Raw genomic sequence first — 20160 nt, 5'->3', positions numbered from 1 at the left:
ACCACTCCTTCCACTACCAGATGAGCTACAGTGAACCAGATGATTGGCCAAGTGGAATTGTATTCTATCTTGCTATTGTACACAATAAATAAATAAATAAATAAAGCCAGTTCCTATTAAAGTGGCCGGGGAGTGTACGTCCCATGCGTACGATTAGAATAGAATTCCTGACAATCCCATGTCGACCATTGGAAAGAAACCACCTCCTTGTTGAAATGCTGAACAGCAGAAGACGAGCACAGGATAATTTCACCTGAATGACTGACTACAAAATTTATCTTGGCACAGTTTTCTTTAAGAGTAATTCCATTTTACTTTTTCTTTAACTGAACACAAGTCAACGTAAATGTTTGTCTCGCAACAACAGACCAGCGAGATCTTGGCACAACTGTCCACTGCTTACATGGCTAATGTTTTTCTTTTGAAAAGGTTTACACTTCAATCAGTTTGGGCCTTTTTATTACGACCGAGGCATTTTATATGAAGCGTTTTTTTGTTCAGTTTGGACTTTTATCATTGGAATATTAAGTTCTATATAAACCTAATGACGGGACGACAGCGAATGAGACCAATCGAAGCAAAGCAGGCTGCAAACTGTGCTCTGTGAAAATATCACAGAACTAGAAGGGCACTCGTTCGCGAAAGTGAAAATAAGTTTGCGGATCCGCTCCAAAACATAACCGGCTCTTCCTTGCCTCGTTCTACACCCTTCCACCAAGTTTCGTGGAGATCAGGTCGGTAGGTTCTGTGCAATCCTGGTTAAAGTCAGGCAAACAAACCACACCGGACCCATAACCTCCTTGGCGAAGGTAACTACGATGTCTTCCAGCAAAATGGAAAGAAAAAAAAATCATCTGGCGTTTAAATACCATCTTTACCAGAGAATGCTAAATGTACAGGGCATCAGTGAGCGTGGACATTAAAAATACATGCAAGCTGCACACGAAGGTATTCGTGAGTGTGTAACGATATCAGCCAGCATGCAGACACGCGGTCACGTGTGAGACGCACTCAATTCAGCGAGCACTGAGACGTGCACTTCCTTTCCCCTTCACTCTTCAGGGCCTACACTTTCTTTCTTTACCTTTATTTAACCAGGAATAATCCCAGTGAGATTCAGAATCTCTTTTGCAAGGGGATCCTGGCCAAGAGAGCAGCACAGTAGGTCCACATGAAGTACACAATTGAAAAAACAACAACAAAAACTCTTAAAACAAACTGGCAAATCACATCATTACATTATTAATCACCAGCTGCATTCAGTAAGACAGGGATGAGAATGGGACATTTAAAAAAAAACTCTGAAATGTCTGCCAACTTTCCCACATTATTTATTTATATATAGATAACAAATCCCTACAGATACAATTTATATATATATATATATATATATATATATATATATATATATATATATATATATATCGTGAGCGATAATGGTGGTAACCGTAACGATATATTAGATTCCTCCTGACTATCTTTGACAATTTAACCTTCATCCTACCAAGTGGGGTCCATCTGGACCCCGCACCTATATGTTTGTTTGCCATTTTAAAAATATGTGACATACTGCCTCACCGTTTTATGAATTTGTCGGAATTTATGTCTTAATTAAAACACTAAAGCACCGGAAGATCAGCTTTTTGCATTGTGAAGGTATAATTAATTTGTTACTGGGGTCCAACTGGACCCCAGAGTAAAGTTTATCTGTCTTTCATTTTATAATTGAATAGCACACTGAAAGTTAACTTCTTTTATTTCTTTTATGTTCCATAATGAAACTACCAAGGCATTCCTTCTTGGGGTCCGTGTGGACCCCACTGCTGCAATAAGCACAGGCTGCAAAACAAAAGCCCTAAATTATTTTACAATTACTTTTTTGTTTTAAATTCTGTAAGAAAAGACCTAAGTTGTAATCCAGAATGTTTTACAGCTGCATGAGCTGCAAAAATCATGTATATAATGCCAATTTTTTTTGTGGCGCTATAATTTGCTACATGTATGCTAGTTATTGCAATATTATTGCAATGTTATTGCATTTATAATACATCACTGATATTCAGCCATAGTGGATTTTGTTCTTCAATAAAGTTATGTCTGTTTGCTGCATTGAATCGGTTCTTACTGCATTGATTTCAAGGTATTCCCTCCTGGGGTCCATACGGACCCCGCCTGGTAGTTTGTGTATGTAAAATTGGCTGGTAGGATGAAGGTTAAGTGTGTTCTTTATGCCTTGGGCCCTTTAGTGTATTGCTGTTATTAATACAAGATGTTCTGAACAAAACTTATCTGGTGATTTTGTCTTTATAAGCTTTAATTTTAAAGAAAAGTATTGGGGTCCAAACGGACCCCACATGGTAAGATTAAGGTGTAAAATAGCATGGTAGGATGAGGGTTAAGTAAAATGTACCTTTGTGCTTTTTTGTTTTGATGTGCTCCTGGATGTTTCTAGCTCTTCTGTTTCCATAACTGATCATATCTGAGCACAGAATACACAGAACCTTTCCCGGCACGTCCACTTTTCGGATATGTTCCGTCAGGCACGTCGTCACAGTTTGTGTCCCTATCTGTACGGTAACGCTACTATCGAGCCATGCCCATCGGAAACAGTTCTTTATCCCGTTCGATTTATCGATTTTCCCTGGCACGATCCTCATTTTTGCGGTCCAAAACTTTCAGCATATTGGCGAAGTAACTTTGAAAACTAACCAAAATAACTAGAACTTAAGAAGTGATCGAAACCGTGTACGTATAGCTTGTTTCTCCGCGAATTGTAGAAGTGAGATGAAACTAGCGCCAAAATGTTGCCGGAAATCGTCGTTAGCATAAATATTGAAGAAAGCAATGACGATTTCCATTATCACAGCTGCAACTAATTTTGCGATGAGCGCTGCCGAAAGATGCTGGCGGGCGGTCACTCGGTCCTGCCTGCTTGTGCCATCACAAGCCTCGCCTCGCGCCGACCCCTACCCCCCCCCCGAAATTTTCTCAACGGATTTACACATTTCACAAAAATGACATTTTCAGCGGGAAAAACTCGGAATTCCGCAGATCCGCGGAAAATTCTCATCCCTGGTAAGAGGACATGTGCATTCAGTAGTCAAATAGTCCTTGATCCTAGCTTTAAAATCTTCCATACTTGGGAGGTAATCCAGTTTAAGATGACTCTGTAATTTATACCAGGACAAGGGTGCGAATGCTTTAAAGGCACTTTCGCCAAAGACGGTCCACGTACGAGGAATGGCGTACGTTATCAACCTATCGAGCCCGAGACTGCAGCTTTTGGTGGTGACTTTAAGAGTCAAAAGAGAACACAAATAAGGAGGCAAGTCACACAGGATGGCCTTATAAAGAAAACTGTACCAGTGTTCCCATCTACGATTGTGCAGAGAAGGCCAACCGACACACTCGTATAGGCTGCAGTGATGAGTACGAAAACCCGAACCCGTTATAAACCTTAATGCTGCATGATGCGCTGAATCCAGCATTTTCAGAGAGGAGAGATTTGCATGCATGTCACCGTAGTCAAGTATTGATTAAAAAAAAAAAAGTTGCCTGTATCAGTCTTTCTCGCACTAAAGGAGAAACAACTTTTGCCTCGATAGTAGGAACCCAGTTTAACCCGGAGTTTCTTTGTAAGACACCCGATATGGTATTTAAAAGACAGATTTTCATCCAAGTAAAATCCCAAGTATTTGTAGACTGAGACTCGTTCGATCACTTTCTCATTTCGTGTAACAATCTGACAAACATCATCTGTGTTCCCTGATTTTGAAAAGCACATCGTTTGTTTTGTCAGAATTGAGCACAAGTCTTAACTGAGTAAGACTTTTCTGAATAACAGGGTTCGTACACATTTTAACCAACAAATTTCCATGACTTTTCCATGGATTGGCCACAAGTTTCCATGACTACGCATAACCTCTAAAATGTCAATATTAGGTGTGCTGTATGTATACTTTTGACCCTGTGTTGATTTCAGAAAACCCAAAGAAAATTAAAACTTGTGCACCAAATTCTAGTGTTGTTGTTTTTTTAATTAAAGATGTATGCTGTACATTCTGCCACAGAAAAAGAGCAGTTCAAAGAAATGACTGAAAGCCCAAATAATGCCATGACATTCAGATCCAAGAGGACATTCAAGTCACTGTATGTAAACTTCTGACCACAACTGTGTATAATATATATAATGCCAAATATTATGTAAACCATAGTTAGTAAAGTAAAAGTGTTTAATAGAAGCGACGATGCAACCAAAATGTGCACACCCTTAGAACAAAATGAAAAGGAATTTTCCACATTATAACCATTTAAGTTTATTTATTGAGTAACTCCAGTGAAGCCAATAGGAAAGGTGTGCTGCAGTAGGGCTTCACGAACGTGAACCAAGACATTTAATGGATTAATAGGGGTTTTCTTGAGTTGCATTCTTTCCGCTTCTCTTATTTGGTGCTGCGTTCACCTCATTCCTTCTCACTTATTTTGTCTGAGCTGAAGACTGGAGTCCATTGTTTGCGTTGTTATTCGATCAACATGTTCAAACATCAAATATGCATGTTCGGAATAAACAGGATATAAATGTTATGGCTGCTTTCACAATCTCGCATTCTCATTCTCTTCTTTACCTTCATAGTCCAAATGTGCAGAGATATGCACACTTGCGTTCACCGCACGCAAATCTTGTGGCTATCTGACTATCGGGAAACACGGCCTGTATCCTCACACGACTTGAAGGAGTAGTGAGCTTTGATTACCTTTAGCGCCCAGAATATCTCTGCAGTAAGCGAGTCATTTCTAGTCACAGCACTTGAAAGCGTTCCTTGTCTCAAAGACGAAGTGGCAGTAATGCAGGTAGATGTCGGCGTGGATGTGGGTGTCGTCGTGTGAGGTTGAAAAAAACTGGCGATTGAGTTTGCTTGGCGGGCAGCGACTACAGCTTGGTGCTTAGCGCCTTTGGCATGGCTAGTAACAGCTGCTGTTAGCTATGTCGAATATTTTACTGCACAAGACACATTTGGCTCTTCCAGGGTCCTCTACCCTCTCCAACCACGATTTGTATTTTTCGGCATGAAGCCAGACATTATTAAATGTACATTTCTCTGGCATTGTGTACTTTGTCTCTTGGCATAGTACAAGCCACGCGATCTGATCTAAAGACTGAGGGAAGTTTACATTGCATCTAGGCAACGCACGTCACACGTGATATGAACAGTGGCCGGAGAGGGGGAAAAAGCAGCTCAGTAATGATCTCCGCACTGGCCGGTTAATCAAATCAACACGCACGATTTTCTTATTATAAGTTGTTTACAATGTACAATAACCAATTTTAAATCACACTGTCTGTTCACAAAGGAAGGCGGATAAATTCCATAACTTTTCCAGGGTGCTCGTGTTTCCAGGAGTATTCCAGTCCTGAAAAACGACATAAATCACATTCCATAACTTTTCCAGGTTTTCCATGACCGTACGAACCCTGGAATAATATTAAAAGCAGATTGCAGCTTTTCTGTGGCACTTGCTAACGATGAAGCAGAATGATACAAAACGGTGTCATCTGCATAAAAGTGAAATTTGTCGCCCGTTACATTTTGACACGCGACATTTTATATCAGTAGTAAATAAAATGGGACCCAGTATGGACCCCTGGGGGACACCATTTTGAGTCAACAAAGGATTGGAGGACACACCATCAACCTGAACACTTTGTGTTCTGCCACTCAAATAGTTGCCAAACCATTTGACAGCTTTTGAAGGCATTCCAATATCCCACAATTTCTGGCACGAGACCGAGTGGTCAACCGTGTCAAAAGCCTTTGACAGATCTAAAAACAATGCAGCACAGTATTCTTTAGAATCAATAGCACTTATGAGATCATTTAAGACTTCCATAGTGGCAGTGACAGTACTGGTTTTTTTGTTTTTTTCAGAAACCAGACTGCAATTCATTTAAAATGCTATTTCTTGTTAAAAAATCTTTCAACTGGTCACTTATAAGCCCTTCTAAAACTTTGGCTAAAGCAGATAATTTGGATATCGGCCTATAATTATTGGGATTTGATTGGTCACCACCCTTCAATAAAGGAGTGACTTTGCTACGCTGATTTTTATTGACCAGCCACTGTCACACTGTTTTAAACGATGATGTGAGGAGTTCATTGCTAGCAGCACATGATATAGCAACCAACATAAACAGAGCTAAATAAAATGGTACACGATGGCTCTGATTGATTAACGCTCACTTATTACAAAAAAAACAGAGCATGGGTTAATTCTTAGTATTGATGTTACAGTGGGGCAAAAAAGTATTTAGTCAGCCACCAATTGTGCAAGTTCTCCCACTTAAAAAGATGAGAGAGGCCTGTAATTTTCATCATAGGTACACTTCAACTATGAGAGACAGAATGGGGGGGAAAGAATCCAGGAAATCACATTGTAGGATTTTTAATGAATTAATTGGTAAATTCCTCGGTAAAATAAGTATTTGGTCACCTACAAACAAGCAAGATTTCTGGCTCTCACAGACCTGTAACAACTTCTTTAAGAGGCTCCTCTGTCCTCCACTCGTTACCTGTATTAATGGCACCTGTTTGAACTCGTTATCAGTATAAAAGACGCCTGTCCACAACCTCAAACAGTCACACTCCAAACTCCACTATGGCCAAGACCAAAGAGCTGTCAAAGGACACCAGAAACAAAATTGTAGACCTGCACCAGGCTGGGAAGACTGGATCTGCAATAGGTAAGCAGCTTGGTGTGAAGAAATCAACTGTGGGAGCAATTAATAGAAAATGGAAGACATACAAGACCACTGATAATCTCCCTTGATCTGGGGCTCCACGCAAGATCTCACCCCGTGGGGTCAAAATGATCACAAGAACGGTGAGCAAAAATCCCAGAACCACACGGGTGGACCCTAGTGAATGACCTGCAGAGAGCTGGGACCAAAGTAACAAAGGCTACCATCAGTAACACACTACGCCACCAGGGACTCAAATCCTGCAGTGCCAGATGTGTCCCCCTGCTTAAGCCAGTACATGTCCAGGCCCGTCTGAAGTTTGCTAGAGAGCATTTGGATGATCCAGAAGAGGATTGGGAGAATGTCATATGGTCAGATGAAACCAAAATAGAACTTTTTGGTAAAAACTCAACTTGTTGTGTTTGGAGGAGAAAGAATGCTGAGTTGCATCCAAAGAACACCATACCTACTGTGAAGCATGGGGATGGAAACATCATGCTTTGGGGCTGTTTTTCTGCAAAGGGACCAGGACGACTGATCCGTGTAAAGGAAAGAATGAATGGGGCCATGTATCGTGAGATTTTGAGTGAAAACCTCCTTCCATCAGCAAGGGCATTGAAGATGAAATGTGGCTGGGTCTTTCAGCATGACAATGATCCCAAACACACCGCCCGGGCAACGAAGGAGTGGCTTCGTAAGAAGCATTTCAAGGTCCTGGAGTGGCCTAGCCAGTCTCCAGATCTCAACCCCACAGAAAATCTTTGGAGGGAGTTGAAAGTCCGTGTTGCCCAGCGACAGCCCCAAAACATCACTGCTCTAGAGGAGATCTGCATGGAGGAATGGGCCAAAATACCAGCAACAGTGTGTGAAAACCTTGTGAAGACTTACAGAAAACGTTTGACCTCTGTGATTGCCAACAAAGGGTATATAACAAAGTACTTAGATGAACTTTTGTTATTGACCAAATACTTATTTTCCACCATAATTTGCAAATAAATTCTTTAAAAATCAGACAATGTGATTTTCTGGATTTTTTTTTCCTCATTTTGTCTCTCATAGTTGAAGTGTACCTATGATGAAAATTACAGGCCTCTCTCATCTTTTTAAGTGGGAGAACTTGCACAATTGGTGACTGACTAAATACTTTTTTGCCCCACTGTAATTCATGGTTCTAAGATGCTAAGCTACATGTTCTAAGTGGCTATCAGTATAGCACTGGTATCGGTTAGCAGTTCCGAGCATCAGCAGTTAGTTCGAAGAGTAGGCTTTGAGTATTGGTGGTGTTAGCCGTGATGCTTTAATCATATAAGAAAAGACCCTCGGAGATTTTGTTTTTTCTTTCAGGATTTCATACCATGGAACTCGCTCCTTTAGTGCTCTTAACATTTTGTGGTGATTTTGCAGGGAGGCATCGGCCTAACTGGAAATCCAGGACCTCAAGGAGTCAAAGGATTCCAGGTTGGTCTCAAAACATCATCAAACCAACTCCAAGAACAGAAAAGGAATATTAATTTTATCAATGACTATAATTTACTCAAGCAGTCAATTAACACACACTGTACAGAACAAGACGATAAAGCTGGGGGGGGGGGGGGGGGGGGAACCTTTTCAGTGGTTGCACCCCGTCACAAGTTGTAATGTATTAGAGTTTAAGTAAAGACTGGATCTATGAAGAAGTCTGTTGATTTGGTCAATACAGCCCAAAACGCTTCTTGTAAAGTTAGCGTGTACATTAATTCATCTGTAGGTGACCTCAGAAGTAGCATGTGTTCGGTCAGTGAATAACAATACTGTGTTGTGTATAACAGGGAATTAAAGGCGCTATTGGAGATCCCGGTCTTCCGGGTCCGACCGGACTCAGAGGAGACTTTGGAGACCGGGTAAGTGAAGATGGATAACTCACCGAAACAGTAACACGTTTTTATCTAATGTCATTATTATATTTTATATAAATCAGACACGACTACTGTGCACGCTCAGAACATTTTGGTGACATGAAATGAGAAGAGGGTCAATTCTTGTTCGGTTTTATAGAGCTTTGTTATTATTATAGCGTTTAGAAATGTTATAAAAACTATAACCGATTTAAATTTCTCAGCACAGCTGTTCCTGAGAGAGTCTGAGAAATATTCAGTTTTCTGAATTGGTTGGAGCACAAATGATGTTTGTTTTTTAAGACAAACACAAAAGCTTTGAAAAATTCCCATAGTACCTGTTGGATTGAACCCACACTCATCTCATCTCATTATCTCTAGCCGCTTTATCCTGTTCTACAGGGTCGCAGGCGAGCTGGAGCCTATCCCAGCTGACTACGGGCGAAAGGCGGGGTACACCCTGGACAAGTCGCCAGGTCATCACAGGGCTGACACATAGACACAGACAACCATTCACACTCACATTCACACCTACGCTCAATTTAGAGTCACCAGTTAACCTAACCTGCATGTCTTTGGACTGTGGGGGAAACCGGAGCACCCGGAGGAAACCCACGGGGAGAACATGCAAACTCCGCACAGAAAGGCCCTCGCCGGCCACGGGGCTCGAACCCGGACCTTCTTGCTGTGAGGCGACAGCGCTAACCACTACACCACCGCGCCGCCTGAACCCACACTGCAAAAAATAAAAATCTTAGGAAGTTTGTCTATTTTCAAGTCAAAACATCTGGCCACCCTTATTATAAGACATAATTGCCCAACAAGCAAAACCTCATTTAGCTAGAAAGGCTAGTTTTTAGACAGTCCATCTTGAAAATCTTGTATAGACAAAATGCCGGGCGGCACGGTGGTGTAGTGGTTAGCGCTGTCGCCTCACAGCAAGAAGGTCCGGGTTCGAGCCCCGTGGCCGGCGAGGGCCTTTCTGGGTGGAGTTTGCATGTTCTCCCTGTGTCCGCGTGGGTTTCCTCCGGGTGCTCCGGTTTCCCCCACAGTCCAAAGACATGCAGGTTAGGTTAACTGGTGACTCTAAATTGAGCGTAGGTGTGAATGTGAGTGTGAATGGTTGTCTGTGTCTATGTGTCAGTCCTGTGATGACCTGGCGACTTGTCCAGGGTGTACCCCGCCTTTCGCCCGTAGTCAGCTGGGATAGGCTCCAGCTCGCCTGCGACCCTGTAGAACAGGATAAAGCGGCTACAGATAATGAGATGAGATGAGACAAAATGCCTTGAAAAAGTCTTATTTGGAGCACCTTTGAAAATAAAAAGTTTTTTTTTTATTTAAAACAAGTAAGTACATTTGTCAAATGCGGTTCATCTTGTTTCAAGAAAAAAAAAAGTATGCTTGTTTTGGGAATAAATGAACTTTTACTGAAATCTTTGAATCTTTCATTCCAATTCAACTCCACCTTACAGATCCTAAGTTTACTGCGACTGTTTTCTCAGTCATTCAGAGTGAGCTCCTTCTAGATGCTGTACAGACTCTAGACCAGACAAGCGCCTTCAAAAAGGCTATGAGTGAGTGGAGGGCGTTTTAGTGACGTCTTTTTGGAATGCTGCGAGTTAAGTTCAGTGTGTGTGTGTTTTTTGGTGCCTGATCTTGTAAACCCTTCGTACACATGAATAGTCAGTGCCCCCAAAATGCACTGCTGCTTTGGCGTTGTGTAAGCACTGTAAGTCAAAATGCGTAGACTTTTTTTTTTTTTGGTGCCTGAGGTCCTGGGGAAGTGGAATCTTAAGAGATGTTTGAATGCTGAAATGGGAAAAAAAAAAAAACTTGTTGCAATGCTACACGTGTCGTCAACTTGATTCAAGATAGTCTCTGGTCTCATATCTAGAGTATTTTACTAATTACAGGTCACAAAAGGAGAATCTTTTAAGCTAGCAATGCTTAGTTGTAGAATTTAACAATCCTAATATTAGTATATTTATCTTAAATTCAGTTTTTACTGCTGAGACTTTGTCATGAATTTAAGTGAAATACCCTTAAAATGAAATAAGTAAAAATGACTTGAATGGCTAAATGTAAGAAGTACGATCTTGTTATAAGAACTATTTTGAGTTAATCAGATCTCGCATAATAAGTTCCCCAATCTTATTTTGGAATTATTTCATATAAAAACAGGTTAGATTTTTCATCTTACTTTAAGAAATCTTACCAAGTCAAAGCTGACTAGTTCCATTGGCAGATTTTTTTCACCTGATTCAAGCAAATACGCTTTGTTTTAATCTTTTATTTCTTATTTTTGAAAGGCCATTTTTTGCAGTGCACAAACGTTGTTTATTCGTTGCTTTTTAATGATTTATTTATAACTGATTTCATTTTCCTGTCACTGATGGAGTCGCAAGTGCAAAGAAGTCAAGAAATAAATGCGCATCATGTGACTACTTTACCCAACATGTAAATGAAGAATGGCTTTTAACTTTAAATGGATTAGTCGTCTTTTAAAATTTGACACCCCGGGTTTTATAGCTTTCCCTGACCCTGTGTATGAGCTTTAGCTTCTAACTGGACATGTACAAGATGACCAACAGTGTACCGTAGGAGTGTGTAACAAGGTGCTTTGGTTGGTCAGTATGGTGCCATGTTGGTCCCTTTCCAGTTATGGACTGCAGTCAGTACGTCCATAAAGTCTGGACGTCCATAAAGTCTCGTACATGAATAAAAATATCAGTGAAGTGTGGTGGAGAAGGGAGGAGTTTCAGCTGTGCGCTTATCCCAGACTTTCATGACTCTAGGTGTTTAGACTCAAATTAATTTATGGCGTATTCACACCTACGTTGTTTGGTCCGGACCAAAAAACCAAACGAACCAAATTTCCCTTGGTCCGGACCTTTTGGGTTGGTCTGAATACAAACCACCGAACTCTGGTCCGGACCAAACAAGCGGACCGAGACCGAGCTGCAAGGTCGGACTCGGTCCGGACCAAAGGAACCCTGGTGCGGATCTTTTGGAGGTGTGAAAACAGACCGGACCTAATCTGACAGTTTTGCTTTTTTGTACCTCGGGAGCTTCCGTCGTTTGTCGAGCATTATGGGAAACAGAGTCTTGACACTCCACCGCAAAGTGCAAACACTGTTTCGGTTGTCAAGGGTCGTTCAGTCACCAGTGGTAGGCGAGTACAAAAAATGAGTAGGGGGCAAACGTGGGCCGAGGAAGAAACGCGCACCCTTGTGGATATATGGGCAGATGTCCACATATCTGAGCTTTTGGAGAGAACACACAAAAATGCCGACGTGTTTGCTGTATTCAGTGAGAAAATGAAGGAGAAGGGGTTCACGCGCTCCCCAGAACAATGTCGGCTAAAAGTGAAGAAACTCCGTCAGACCTACATTAAAATCGGGGACATTCTTTCAAAAAGTGGCGGTACTAGCGACGCAAAAAAGAAATTCATCTATTGCGTGAAGAGCCAGAACTGTCACAACATGATGTGCGCTCATCAGCGCTATCCTCTGTAGCCGCCTTGCCCTTTGTCGTCGTCGTTGATAAATTACTTGTACAACAGCATAGTAATCGCACAATTGTGAAAACGGTAAAAACTGGAAAAAACATATAGCTTTGATGACATTAAAAAGAATAACAGCACGGAAAGCCTCCGTGACTACTTTTGAACTTGACGCTTTGTGCGCGTGTCGTCTCTGACCAATAGCTGAACGACCTCAGGGCGCGTGGCTTTGTTGACAGATTTTGGTCCGCTTACTAAAATGTACAGTGTGAAAGCGAACCGCACCAAAATGAAAAAATAAAAAAAAACATTTGGTTCGGACCAAAGCAAGTGAACTATCGAGCTATCCTGGTCTGAATACACCCTTATTCTGATAACTGCTAAACAGCATGCTGTCCCCCCCCCCCCCCCCCCCCCCCCCCCCCATAACCCTAAAATAATTTCTTCGGTTTTCTTCCAGAAGTTGAATAAACCAGCACAGGAGGACACCACTTCTCTGAACTGTGCCATGTTTTCATAAAAATTTTAGACGAGACATCTAACAAAGGCAGCTCCTGTTCAGCTTCGGTGCAGGGAGCGGGGAAAAGGACAAAGCCTGGCCTTGTAGAGCGCCACGGCCTGGACACGTACACATGCGCACAAATATATGAATTAATACATCTGCCTCTCTTCAATTCTATCGCTCTCTCACAGGGACCAACAGGAGCTGCAGGACCAAAAGGCGACATTGTAAGAATTTGTCTCCTTAATGTTGTACTTTTATTCAACAGTGCATCTACGTTATATCTTTGGTTCATATACAGTATGTGCGTGCGTTACGGTATGCACGTGCCACCTGCCTGACATTTTTGTTTCGTTTCAGGGACTGGCTGGAAGTGACGGCTTGCCCGGAGAGAACGGAGAAGCGGTATGTATGTATATATACACATTATGTTAATTTTAAAGAGAGAGAGGGAGGTTTCTCCTCTGAGTAATGATAATGATGCTTGGGTACAAAATACAGCAATTTAAAACGAACACCTTTTCCTTTCAGGGTCCGTTCGGTCCTCCTGGCCAAAAAGGAGCGGTGAGTATGAATTCATACACGTTTATTAAATGATGGGTGTGATGGAATAGCGCACGGTTGAATCCTCGAATCTGAAGGTGTGGATTAATTTATATAACCGCACGGCTTGAACAGGATTTACTGCTGTCATTTCTATAGTCACCGCTCATACACAGAAAAACGTACTTCCTGATATGGTGAAGATTTTTTTTTTGGTTAGGAGATGTTTATTTCAAAGGTTCCGACTGCAAAAAGTTGAATTCTGGGCAAAATGTTCTATTTCTGTTGGAGTTTCGAGATGTTTCGCTGCTGCACACGCACACCGTGTATCCTGTATGTAAATGTTTTGCTGAGATGAAAAAGCGTCCCGCGTTTTACAATTCCGAAGAAAGCGAGCAACACGATCACATGACCACCGTGGGGCGTGTGTGACCTACTTTTAACCAAAACGAGTTGGCGTGGGCGAAAACGGCGGACTCGGCTCTCCTGCCAGCGGAAAAGAAAAGGAAAGCCTTCCTAGTGAGTGCGACTACAAGATGGAGCAAGGTTAGAGCACATTGTCATTTTTCTGGACGGATAACATCATTCTAGCTAGCGCTTAGCTATCTTAGCCTTAGAACGCATGGGCTTGACTCCACGGTGGTGAGTACGGAGTTATACACCTAATGTTTTGGTCTTACAGAGAAAAGATCTATTCATGAACGTCAACCACAAATTACATCCCTGCGACTCAAAACTCTCCGAGGTCGATGCAGTGTCACGATGTTTTCCGCCATCTTGGTGTGACGCAGTTCCATAGTTATGATAATTAGTTACAGGCTGTTTCCGTAGGGCCGTACTTTTTTGGGTTTTTTTTCTTTTCTCCCCCCCCAAAAAAAATCTGTCCCTCTGAGTCACATGTCAGTCCTGGGATCGAGATGCTGAACCTCTTCTGCTCCTCGGACCTGCCTGATCCATCCTGGTGCCCTGCGTCTGGTTGGAGTCTCATCGCATCGCGCCTGGAGGACGCTCTGGACTCTTGCAGTGGTGCTCTTGTGGCTGGGGACTACAGTTGACTTGCTGACTTTGGGACTGCGGTTGTCGTGAACGGTTTTGCGCTCGGGTTTCCGTCGGTGGGGGGTTTATAGCATCAATGAAGCTGACTTTATATTAAAACTGTTAATGTTATAGTCATGCTGTCTGTTGTTGCCCAAATGAGGATGGGTTCCCTTTTGAGTCTGGTTCCTCTCGAGGTTTCTTCCTCATGTCGTCTGAGGGAGTTTTTCCTTGCCACCGTCGTGCTCATTGGGGATGGATTAGGGATAAAATTAGCTCAGTCGTTCAAATTCTGTAAAGCTGCTTTGCGACAATGTTTATTGTTAAAAGCGCTATACAAATAAACTTGTTTTCCTCAAGCGGTCCCAAAACGGAGAAAAACGACCCTCAGGACATCAAAATGATCACATCTGGCTCGCATTATATTGTTATTGCGAGACATGGGAAAATGCCATGCACAATTTTTTTTTTTTTTTTTTAAATTTACATTTCAGATGACTTTACAGTCAACGCCTTTAATATTTATGGAAGGAGTCTCCAGTGTCAGTGCTTTGTAGCAGTCACTATACAGGAGTTTCTTGGTAAAATGCCGATTTTTTTTTTTTTTTTTTTTTGTCTTGTTTATATCAAGAGAGGGGAAGAAAAAAGAGAGAGAGAGAGGCTGGTGAGGGATTGACTGTTTATAGTTAACTTCGCTCACAGATGTTCCAGTATTACATATATAAACAGTTAAAAAGTGCAATATGTTACTAATTAATTATAAATTGTAATGATTGTTAAAATCTGTGTAGTACAAGCGGAATGAGACCACGCTGGGGTTGCTGCTTGTGGTGTGTGTAAATTATATTTTCAATAATTTTGGTCTCGAATTGAATGATAAAAGTTTTTGGACATTGATTCATTTTTTTTTCCTTTCACATTTTATTTGTTTACTCATGGTATTCCTACACACACACACACACACACACACACACACACACACTTTTGAATATAAGTAACGTTTATACAAACGGTCTAAATTATATATGCTTATAATCCTTATAGAATCTAATTGTTTAATGTAAAAGTAACTGAATTTAAATTCAATCCCTTATAAAATGATTACACTCAGTAAAACTAGGTTCCTGAATCGAATGGCTAATTAGAATAAATCATCTTCATTTTAGTAACGATGCACGTAGGTCATGCTTCCTGGGTTGCCAGATTTTTCTTGAGTAGACTGAGACGGGATAACATAAAAGCAAGACTCAGTTTAAAAATGATGATATATGGACGAGAAGATGGAAAACAGGCGTTACAGTAAATCTGTAAACCTGTTACGAGTCTAGTTTATTGCCAGTACGTTGCTCCATGAGTCGTCCTAGTCAAATTAATCACTGCGCAATTCTGTTTAACAATATGGCTTCCATAATCATTCCGCTGATAAAACAGCACTTGATCCAGCGCGTCCGATTATTTTATACGTGAACTAGAAGGACAAAGCGTGAACGATTACGGCTTACACTTCAAACATTTATGCGTAACAGATTCAAGAGTTTACTGAAAAAAAAAGGGGGGGAGGGGGAGATTAGGTTGGCTTTTTATTAGTTCTTATGAAGCTATTGAATAGAAGCTACGGTATTATTATTAGTGAATTTATGATATTTAGTATGTTAGCTTTTTCATTACGTACAGGACAGTTATTTTATATCTTGGTCGTATTTTATGTTGGTTTTCTTGTAATGCACATTTGATCATGTATGTAAATTTAAGCATTAAATGTCGTATAAAATTAATTTCTCGGGGGCGTCGTGGCTCAGGTGGATAAGGCGCCATACCATAAATCCGGGGACCCGGGTTCGATTCCGGCCCGAGGTCATTTCCCGATCCCTCCCCGTCTCTCTCTCCTGCTCATTTCCTGTCTCTACACTGTCCTATCCAATAATAAAGGTGAAAAAAGCCCCCCAAAAAATCTTTAAAAAAAAATTTAATTTCTCGAGAAAACTGACGTCCCTGATGGAGATGTCACTTCCTGTCTTCAGTGTCGAAAAAGAATGTTCTATGGCTTTTTTTTTTTCACAGCAACATGATTAAATGGGTTTTATTCAAAGAACATTTGGCAGCCCAAGAGCTGAACTGCATGTTCTGTACATTGGATAAAAGGTGCATTAACAAATCAAACGTACTTAAAGTTAAAATCACAAACAAACAAACAAAAAAAAAAAAAAAATATATATATACGAGTCATTCTTTAATTAGGGGTACATTTCATGTAAAGCAAAATCTCAAAATCTCAGTATTCTTTTTCAGTAAATAACGTATATGTTTCCATGGTATATACCCTCAAGTTCCTAAACAAATTAATTGCCAAGCTTAATCTTAAATTACTTTTAAAATATTTTAATGAAAATGAACATTTGATTGTTTATTTTGTCAACCGTGTTACGGACAAATGTTATGTCATCTTAAACATGTATAAAAATACTACACATTTGAAAACACATTTGTTTGAAAGTGCTTAAGTCCATTAACAAGATGTTTTTAATTAATCTGTACAACTGTTATGGAAAATATGAATTTTGAGCTTCATAAAAAGGATTTTATGGTTCACTGTGATGCAGAATGAAACACAATTGACGGGAGTAACACAGTTGACAGGGCAGAAGAACAAGAGGACACTTTTTAGGATAAACAGAGCTTTTTATTGTTTTAAATTTAACTACAAATAAGCTGATGAATTCAGGTGAACTGTTAAAACAACATTTAGACACAATTTCAGAGAAACGTAGCTTATTTAACAAATTCTCATCTCATCTCATCATCTGTAGCCGCTTTATCCTTCTACAGGGTCGCAGGCAAGCTGGAGCCTATCCCAGCTGACTACGGGTGAAAGGCGGGGTACACCCTGGACAAGTCGCCAGGTCATCACAGGGCTGACACATAGACACAGACAACCATTCACACTCACATTCACACCTACGCTCAATTTAGAGTCACCAGTTAACCTAACCTGCATGTCTTTGGACTGTGGGGGAAACCGGAGCACCCGGAGGAAACCCACGCGGACACGGGGAGAACATGCAAACTCCACACAGAAAGGCCCTCACCGGCCACGGGGCTCGAACCCAGGACCTTCTTGCTGTGAGGCGACAGCGCTAACCACTACACCACCGTGCCGCCTATTTAACAAATTGAACATATTAAATCATTCTGTTTGTTTGTCTGTCAATATGAAGATTAAGTGACAAAAACATCATCCTCCTCAACTGTGTCATAGCTGATGGGTAACACGGTTGACGGTAACACGGTTGACATTTCGGCCATTTTTAGAGTGTTGTGCTAACTGCAGACCTCAGAGCTTTCACTACAAGACCTTAATCAATTCATATTTTTATTATCTTTAGCTGTATACTTTGTAAATACAATTTCTAAATCAGGTTTATATGAATATGTTGACAACACAGTTGACAGACAATTAACCCTCTGTAGGACTATACAACAGTATTGATGAAAATATTGAAGAGGTGAACTCAAAACTTACCACACGGTCTTCAAATTTCCCACCAAAGAGGATATGACATCACATGATGTTGGTCACATGACTTAGGACCAAACCATTTGCCGATTTATTGGGGGGGGGTCAGTGGGTAACACAGTTGACATAAGTTTCTCGGACGCACACAAAATTCTTCATTTAATTTATAATATAAAGCATTTTAGGCTTTTAAACACTTTTGTCATATTATAATAATTACCATGAATAAATATTTGTAAAAATTTTAAACAAAAACCTTTTTTTAAAATGTAAATATGAAGACCAAACCTGACATTTGGAAAATCGGACAGCATAAAAACACCAAATTCCAGTATTATATATGCATTTTTGCAGAGTAAAATGATGTAATTTGTTGACTTTTTGTATTATATAAAAGAGAAATGTGTGCTAATGTACAAAAGATCATTGGCTGAAGTTAACAGTTAGTGAAATTGACAAATACAGCACATGGCCTTGAGATGTACCCCTAATTATAGAATGACTCACAAAATAAAACATCATGGTTCGCCATTCCAATTACAACGTGCTATTTAGAAGCTGAACAAGGTAAGGAAGTGGACTTTTAGAGTATCGTACAGTGCGAACTGGCAACTGATCAAGTTTTTTGTTCTGTCTAGTTTCCCTACCACTTATCTCTCCCCGCAGTCGTGGAAACCAATGTTTGTACTGTTCAGACTTGTACAGTTTCTGGGCAAACTTCAGACACAGCGTAACACGTCGGTCCTCAAGTTTTTGGAGTCGTAGAGCTTCACAAGCTGCAGAGTAACTGTGAAAGTTGTTGCTAAGGATGATCTTAGTTGCACGCACTTGGATGTTCTCTATCTTCATCCGTTGGCTGTTCGTTAAGCCTGGATGCCACGGGGTGTTGCATACTCCAGGACCGGTCATACGAAACATGTGTAGACTGTAAGCAGGTCCTGTATGGGTAACTGAAACTGCTTCAGCCTACATAGGAGGTACAGCCTAGAGCCCTGCACTCCCGCGGGACTCGCGGGACCCGCCGCAAAGCAGTGCGGCGCGGGACAAATTTTGAAAGCTCATTGCGGGCGCGGGCGGGACCGGAAGTGCACATATGCAGATGCGGGCGGGAGTGGGAATGCACATATGTGGCGCGGGCGGGAGCAGTGATAAGCTGCAGTCCTGCTAACTAAAAACGTGTTTTAAACAGGTTACACAGTGACGGTAGGCTTGATTCAATGCTATCCCAGAAATCCTTCCTGTAATATGCAAATTTGGCTGTCCAATCAGAGGCGGCCAAATTTGCACAAGCCTACCGTCACTGTGTAACCTGTCTCTCTGATTAGAGTTGTAGACTAACTCAAGCAGTAAATCACTTCACTCATGGTTCTCTTGCTAGCTCTGCTTTGCAATAAAAATAAAACCACATTGATACAAAGCAAGCCCATTCACTTTTTTATGCTGATCAGAGAATTACAATGGCTTCTCATGTGACAAAAATGTGCGATTCGCGATTAAATATTTTAATCGCTTGACAGCACTAATTATTATTATTAGAGACACTACATGCTGAATTCAGAAACAAGGTAAATAATAACAAACGTGAACGTGAGCTGTAGATATTTATGCTCAAATCCACTCAAAGTAGGGGGCGGGGCACCATCACGCTGTGTCAAGACAAGAACTTTCCTGAGAAATAACGCGAACGTCTGCATCATGCGGGATTTGCGGGCGGGAGCAGGACAAAATATGGCAGGTGCGGGCGGGAGCGAGACTGAAAATCATAATTCTTTGCAGGCGCGGGCGGGAGTGGGACTGCACAATGCGGGCGGGAGCGGGACTGAAAAATCCGACCCGCGCAGATCTCTAGTACAGCCTCTGTTTCCCTTTATTAGTCATTTCTGTGGCATGCGTGCTCCACTTCAGGTCTGACTGAAAGGTTACTCCTAAACATTTGGCAATACTGACGACCTCAAGTTCATGGCCGCCAATGGTGAGAACAGGGGGTGGAGGAGGGTTCCGGACAAAGCAGACCTGCATGGCTTTACACTTTCCCGGGTTCGGTTTCATTTTGTTGGTTTCAGTCCACGTAGAGAGTTTAAGATCATCCTGCAGGTTGGATGGGTGAGCTATAAATCTTGCTTCAACAAGGTTTAAGTCATCAACATATCCCCACGACTGAGCCCTCATGTTATCAGCAATCCTATCCTAATAATTAATTAGTAGGGTCATATTTACATAGTTAATATTTCCCATAAATATTACCATTGCCAATCATAATGAATGATTTAAAAAAAAAATCACTATTTTGCGTTTTAGCCAGGGAAACATGGCGAGCTGGGTCCGAAAGGAGTGACGGGGCCACAGGGGGAGACTGGAGCAAGAGGGCTGCCTGGAAAACCCGGTTTGATGGGCTTCCATGGAGAATCAGGCCCTCCTGGTGTCTCTGGAAAGACTGGTGTTCCTGTAAGTAGC

At 41.3% G+C, this 20160-nt stretch overlaps 1 protein-coding gene across 1 annotated transcript in view; it reads left to right on the top strand.

The window, feature by feature from the left end:
- col9a3 (collagen, type IX, alpha 3) overlaps positions 1-20160 on the top strand; it is a 73266-nt gene that overhangs the window by 44668 nt on the left and 8438 nt on the right. Inside the window, exons 20-25 of the mRNA XM_060938688.1 lie at positions 8141-8194; positions 8545-8616; positions 12806-12841; positions 12975-13019; positions 13146-13178; positions 20005-20151. Coding sequence (XP_060794671.1) covers positions 8141-8194; positions 8545-8616; positions 12806-12841; positions 12975-13019; positions 13146-13178; positions 20005-20151 — 387 coding nt within the window. The remainder of the gene's footprint in view (positions 1-8140; positions 8195-8544; positions 8617-12805; positions 12842-12974; positions 13020-13145; positions 13179-20004; positions 20152-20160) is intronic.

Source organism: Neoarius graeffei, chromosome 13, assembly GCF_027579695.1.
Source record: "Neoarius graeffei isolate fNeoGra1 chromosome 13, fNeoGra1.pri, whole genome shotgun sequence".
Classification (NCBI taxonomy): Eukaryota; Metazoa; Chordata; class Actinopteri; order Siluriformes; family Ariidae; genus Neoarius; species Neoarius graeffei.
Note: the sequence above shows the minus strand (reverse complement) of the source record. Positions and strands in the feature narration are given on the sequence as shown.